This window comes from Chelon labrosus, assembly GCF_963514085.1.
Source record: "Chelon labrosus genome assembly, chromosome: 1".
NCBI lineage: Eukaryota > Metazoa > Chordata > Actinopteri > Mugiliformes > Mugilidae > Chelon > Chelon labrosus.
The window spans coordinates 6882837-6889149 of record NC_140337.1 but is presented as its reverse complement, the minus strand read 5'-3'; the positions used below and the strand labels follow the sequence as shown (position 1 = coordinate 6889149).

The following is a 6313-nucleotide window of genomic DNA, read 5'->3' as shown; positions in this document are numbered from 1 at the left end:
GATAAGCCCAGGTATTTAAAATTATCAACCACTGGAATAACGCTTGGTAAAGACTCTTGCCTCAATGTATCGTTGAGAGGAAGGAGGGCCGACTTGGACCAGTTTATTTTGTACCCAGATATACTCCCGAACTTATTAAATATAGACAAAATATGTGGAGTGGAATTAATTGCATCCCCAAGATATAGTAAAATGTCATCACAATAAAGAGAGATGAAATGATCAGTTCCATGAACCGTAATAGGAGTGTGGGTTGACTGACGCACCATCTGAGCCAAAGGTTCCAGGGATAGAATAAACAAAAGAGGCGAAAGAACGCAGCCTTGTCTGGAGCTGCGGCCCACTGGAAATAATGACGAACAGATATTGCCAGTCATTACCATGGCTGAAGGGGAAGCATAGAGTGTTTTTATCATGTTGATAAAATTGGTACCAAATCCCCTATGATGAAGGACAGCCCATAGGTAATGCCATTCAAGGCGATCGAAAGCTTTTTCCGCGTCCAAGGATAAAACAGCACAAGGAGTTTGATCCTCAGCGGAAGCTTCTACTATATGCAATAATCTGCGAACATTATCTGAAGATAGACGAGATTTAACAAAGCCAGGTTGGTCAGGGTGGGTTTATTCATAAGGGGTTCAAGCCTTAATGCGAGCACTTTAGCAAAAAGTTTAGAGTGTACTTCTACACTCTAAACATTTATTAGAATACTGTAAAACTTGAACCTTTGACCACGACCTGAGCTACTTTTCTCAGTTCCTGATACTGTTATCTAGAATGACCACACGTATGATCTTTGATATAAAATAAAAGGTATTGTAGATAAACATGTGAAAAATAAACTGAGAAAAGATGTGACTGAACTTGACGTATCAAGAATTACACGTCAAGGGAACTTTTTAGTTCTAATTATTTCAGAAGCAGTCTGCAATTTCCCCATGGCGGGACTAATAAAGGTTTTTCTTATTCTTATACTGTGTTTATTTTTGATGGAGCTCTGACACCTTGATGAAATGGACACAAATCACAGATGATTCAAAATATCTGAAAGTACAGAGAAAATAACCATTAATTAACATAGAGGGATTGTCGGAGTGGAGAGAAGTTATATATGTATATATTTTCAAATTTGAAGAAGAGGATGAATTTAGAGTATAAAAACATAAATCCCATAAATATTACATTTAATGCAGAGGTTGCACTAGACTTTTTCATTGTCGGTCATTTTGACTGACAGGATCATAAAAATCCCATCATCATCTATTTTTACCTGTCACTTTAATTTTTTAAAATGATAATAAAGACATATTCAATAGCATTTGATTTTCATTAAAGTTTCATTAACTTTAAGTTCAGAACAGTACTGACTTTAAATGGTAGCCGACATGTCTTGTCTGTACTCTGAACGGGACTGCTAGCGTAAACAGCTCTTAGACGGTACTGTAGGGTTGAAGTGCTTCGGTGCTATGCAAATTCCATTTTGGTATAGTCAGAGCTCGGCTAACCATAGAGACATATGTTCTATGGTTAGCCGAGCTCTGACGTGTGCATCAGTGTAATCGGTGTACCAGGAAATCGTGCACCAACAAAAGTTCCACGATGTTTGTAACGCAAACTGTGATGAGAGATAAGAGCCAATTAATAAGGTCACTCCCCACCAAGTGGTCAGGGGTGTGAATTGCAATCTGTCAAAATGATGGATGGCCTTTAGATTTTTCCATCACATTAAAAAAAAAACAAAAAAAAAAACGGTCAGTGACGGAAAATATTTGGTTAACGCGACCCCTGATTTAATGTGTTTTTTTTTTCTTTTTTTTTTTTTTTTCACAACATCAGATAGACCCAGGGCCACACTGACAGCAGGACCAACAACCATACCAGCAGGAGGCAGAGTGACACTGACCTGCTCTGTGGAATCCTCTTCTGGTTGGAAGTTCTACTGGTTCAGACGTAGATCAGAGTCTGATGGAGCTGAGACAGTAAGAGCTGGAACATCATCCACCACTGAGAGTGTTTCAGAAGGAGGCATCTATCACTGCAGAGGAGGAAGAGGAGACCCAGAGTTCTTCACAGCAGACAGTAATGCTGTCACAATAGAGGAAACAGGTGAGTGTTGTGTTTGGTTTTCAAACTCTACATGTGACCTGCATTCATGATTAATGTTACAGTAACACCTGGTAACCATAAAAGTTTTTTGTTTGTTGTGTCTTTCTACATTGTCTATATCTGGAAGCGTGTTCAACAAGGCTGTTGTCACACAACAACTGGTCTCAGATCCACAATAATTCTTGAGATGTGAAGTTCAGGACAGCTGAATGATTGTATTCGTATTTGTTCTTATGTGGTTTCCTGCATTTGGCTCCAAAGTACCCCATGATTCAACATGAAAGTAAAAAACAAAACATCTTTTTTTGTCATTTCTACATTTAACTGGAAACTCTTGAACATGACCAGATCCAAACAGACCTGTTGTGACTCTTCAACCCAACTGGACTCAGATATACAGAGGAGAGACGATCACTGTCAAATGTGAGATCCATGGAGGAGACACTGAGTGGGAGTATGAATGGAGAACAAGCAGCTCCAGGAAACCTTCAAATCAAAATGAATTCAGGATTAGTTCTCTGTCCCACAGTGGAAACTATGAATGTAGGGGCAAAATGAAAAGTGATCAACATAAAACGACAGAGTGGAGCCATTCAGTCACAGTAACAGTAACTGACAGTAAGTCAAATTATATAACAGCTTATTGAAGTATGTTTTTGTTATTATGAAGAGATGTGAAATATGATATTTAGATATTCACACAGTTTGTTTTAGTGAACATTTTCATAGAAGTTGTATTCTATGTTAAGAGATGAGACATAACATGCTTAAAATCTTTCAACAGTTAAACCCCAACCTGTCCTCTCTGTGTCTCCATCATGGCTGAGTCCTGGAGCCTCAGTAACTCTGAGCTGTGAGGGTAAACATCCATCTCCAGGATGGAGGTTTTACTGGTATAAAGCTGTTCCTGATCTATCACACAAGTATCCATCTTACAACTATGAGCTGCTTCCTGGTAGCATCAATGGAACTGAACAAGATTCCTACATCATTGATGGACAGACACACACAGCAGGATATGTGTGTAGAGCTGGAAGAGGAGACCCAGTGTTTTACACTGATTACAGTCAACCTCAGTTTGCCTGGTCCGGAGGTCAGTTTGTTTCCATCTGTTCTCTCAATAAGTAGATTATATGTCACCTTTCATTTTTTTTGTACAGACTTTACTTTTACAGACTGCTGCTTGTTGCATATCAGTTCAAATATACTTCAATGGTATTATTCATAGTTTGACCAAAACACTGCACCCTGTCATGCTTGCACTAGTGTTAATTTTGTCACCTATTTTTAATTTAGTCTTAGTCTTAGTCTTGTGCCAAATGTCCTTGTTAGTTTTAGTCATATTTAGTCATTCACATATCTTTTTTTCTTAGTCAAGTTTTAGTCGACTAAAAGTCTCGTCATTTTTAGTCTAGTTTTAGTCAAAAGAAAACTCAATGGCCCGGTTTCACAGACAAGGCTTAAGCCTAATCCCAGACTAAAATGCTGTTTGAGCTTGCTTAACTTTAAGTCACTTGCAGAGACCTATCTTAAATTAGTCATAGATTTTGTCTGTTCTGGATTAAACAAAGCCAATTGCAAGAGGGTAGATTAGAGCTACTCTAGGACTAAATTGTAGTTTATATTAATCCTGCAAAGAGGCAGGTTTAACTTCAGCTTGGTAGTGTTTGTGAAAGGGAGCACAGATGGTTTGGGAGCATGGAGTATTTGGAATATCTAAATGAAGACCAATATTCACTACAGAGGCCAGCCAGACAAATACCTGTGGACAGGAGCAATCCATTGAATCAGTACGATGAAATAACTTTCCGAGACCGCTTCCGTATGTACAAAGAAGATGCATTGGAGATCATTACATTGCTTGAGCCTAGACTTTCCTCCATGTCTCAAAGAGGAAGGCCTGTACCAAGTTCTTTCCAAGTTCTGATCACTTTGAGATTCTTGGCATCTGGAACCTTTCATCGTGAGACTGGTGATTTGTGTGGTGTCAGTGAAGCAACAGTCTGTAGAATAGTTCACAATGTCTGCAGTGCCATTTGTGAACTGAGAAATCTGTACATTATGTTCCCTGATGCTGCTGAGCAAGCCAACTATAAAATACGTTTCTATGAATATGGGAACTTCCCGGGAGTGATTGGCTGTATAGATGGATGTCATGTTGAAATCAAGTGTCCATCAACTCCTGATGCTGAGGAGTACAGGAACCGTAAGAACTGGTTTTCCATCAATGTCCAGGCTGTATGCACTCCCAATTTAGAGTTTTCAAACATTGTTGCCCGTTGGAAAGGAGCAACACATGATTCAAGGATTTTTCACAACTCTTCATTGTGTGCTCAGTTTGAGAGAGGGCAACATAGTGGACTACTACTTGGTGACAGTGGATATGCTCAGAGTTCCTATTTATTCACACCTTGGCCACATCCCACAACAACTGAGCAGCAAAGATACAACAGAGCTCATATTCGCACTAGAGGGATGGTCGAGCGTATGTTTGGAGTGTGGAAGAATCGATTCCAGGCTTTACGCAATACACTTCGCTTTGAGCCAAGAAGATGCTGCAAGGTGATCATTGCTACAGCTGTGCTGCACAACTACCTGAAGCAGCATAATTGTCCTGACCCTCCAATGGAAGACCAGATTGATCCAAATGTGCCCATGCCCGTGGCAGAAAATAACCAAGGAGGACTTGCGCTCAGAGCTGCTTTCACATTGCAGCACTTCAGTTAGAAAAAAAAATACATTTAACCATGGAATGCATTGATTACGGCTTGTTTTTGCCTTGCCTTTTGCCTTGCTTGTTTTGTTTGTTGTGTACAACATATATAAATAGTGTGCAGAAAAATTAAATGGGAAACTTAACCAAGGCTGTTCTAAAATGTAGGTAGTGGTGTTTACGTTATTCACACTCTCACAATTTCACAATCACTCACAATTTATTTTCACAAGATATTTCATTACACTATATAGCTGTCTCATGCATCTTTCTTTGAACAGCTCTCTCTTCTAATTTCATATCTAATTCGACCTGTAAAATTCTCATTTTCATGTCATGCTCTTCTTTCAGATATTTCATTTTCAGCTCATGAAATTCTAAGGCTAACTTTTCATGCATGGACATCCTTTTTGGTCTCTGCTGGAAGGTGGTGACAGTATCTTTTCTCTGGGATGCCGTACCAGATGTGGAGGGTGAACAGTCACTGTGCACTGGCTCTTCCACCAGGGTTAGAATGGTTTCCTCTGTGAAAAGATCACTGTTAGATACAAAAACTCACATGAAATGAAATAAAATAAACACAGACAGTGGAATAATCTGTATGTACAGAATGAAGTAACTAATTTGCTTTCTATCATATATTTACCATTTGTGCTCAGTTCTTCATGTCCACTGTCCAAATGGTCATCATCTGGTATACCATCCAGAGGTTGCTGGTCCTCTATTATCCCAGTCAACAAGTCCGCCAATTCATCAGTCTTGTCTTTACTAGGTGGGGGTCCACCACCAGTAGTAAATCTCTCTCTTCTGGCCTCTGCATTCCTTTTTTTCAAATCTAATTTGATGTTCTTCCACAGAGTCTATGAATGCAGATATCATTCAATATAGACACAAAACTATATGACATCTGTGATATACAGATCATAATTGACATGTCTCACCTGCAGTTGCTGTACCGCTCTTGTGGTTACATTTTCATTTGCATTGAATTCACTACAAATGGCAGCCCAAGCACTCCTCTTCCTTTGTTCAATAGCAGCACTGTGGCCTTTACTTTCAATAACAGCATGAGTTCCCACAATCTGTTTAAGTAGAGTTTTTTCATATTCAGTATAGTTCTTAGAGCGTTTTCTTTTACCTCCAGCCATGTTTGGTGTCAGAATTCCCTCCAGCAACGCTGTCCTCAATTCCATTCCAGGTTTTTATGAGCACCAATAGGCTAACAGGCTGTGCTCCCACTTAGGCTAATGAGGCTTGACCCAGGTGTTCTCGTTTAAGCTTACTCCAGGACTCCACAGTCTGGGACTAACTAAGACAAATGTAAGCCACGTTCATGCAAGCCGCTTAAATGACCTAGCTTTACTAGTCTGACTTAGGCCTACTCCTGACTTGATATAAGCCTTGTCTGTGAAACCGGGCCAATATATCTTAGTCAAGTTTTAGTCAAAACATTTTTGTCTTTTTTTATATAACAAATTATTTCTGAGATTATTT

The 6313-nt window shown here is 39.3% G+C and overlaps 1 protein-coding gene across 1 annotated transcript; it reads left to right on the top strand.

Moving 5' to 3' along the window:
* Nucleotides 1–3565: 3565 nt before the first annotated feature.
* On the top strand, nt 3566–5422 carry LOC311486570 (putative nuclease HARBI1). Its single transcript, XM_084542473.1, has one exon. The coding sequence runs from the start codon at nt 3805–3807 to the stop codon at nt 4831–4833; it is 1029 nt and encodes a 342-aa protein (XP_084398599.1). The 5' UTR covers nt 3566–3804; the 3' UTR covers nt 4834–5422.
* The last annotated feature ends 891 nt before the right edge of the window (nt 5423–6313 follow it).

What these genes read in the sequence shown, in the direction of transcription:
- LOC311486570 (XM_084542473.1), top strand. Translation starts at nt 3,805, where the DNA reads ATGGAGTATTTGGAATATCTAAATGAAGACCAATATTCACTACAGAGG.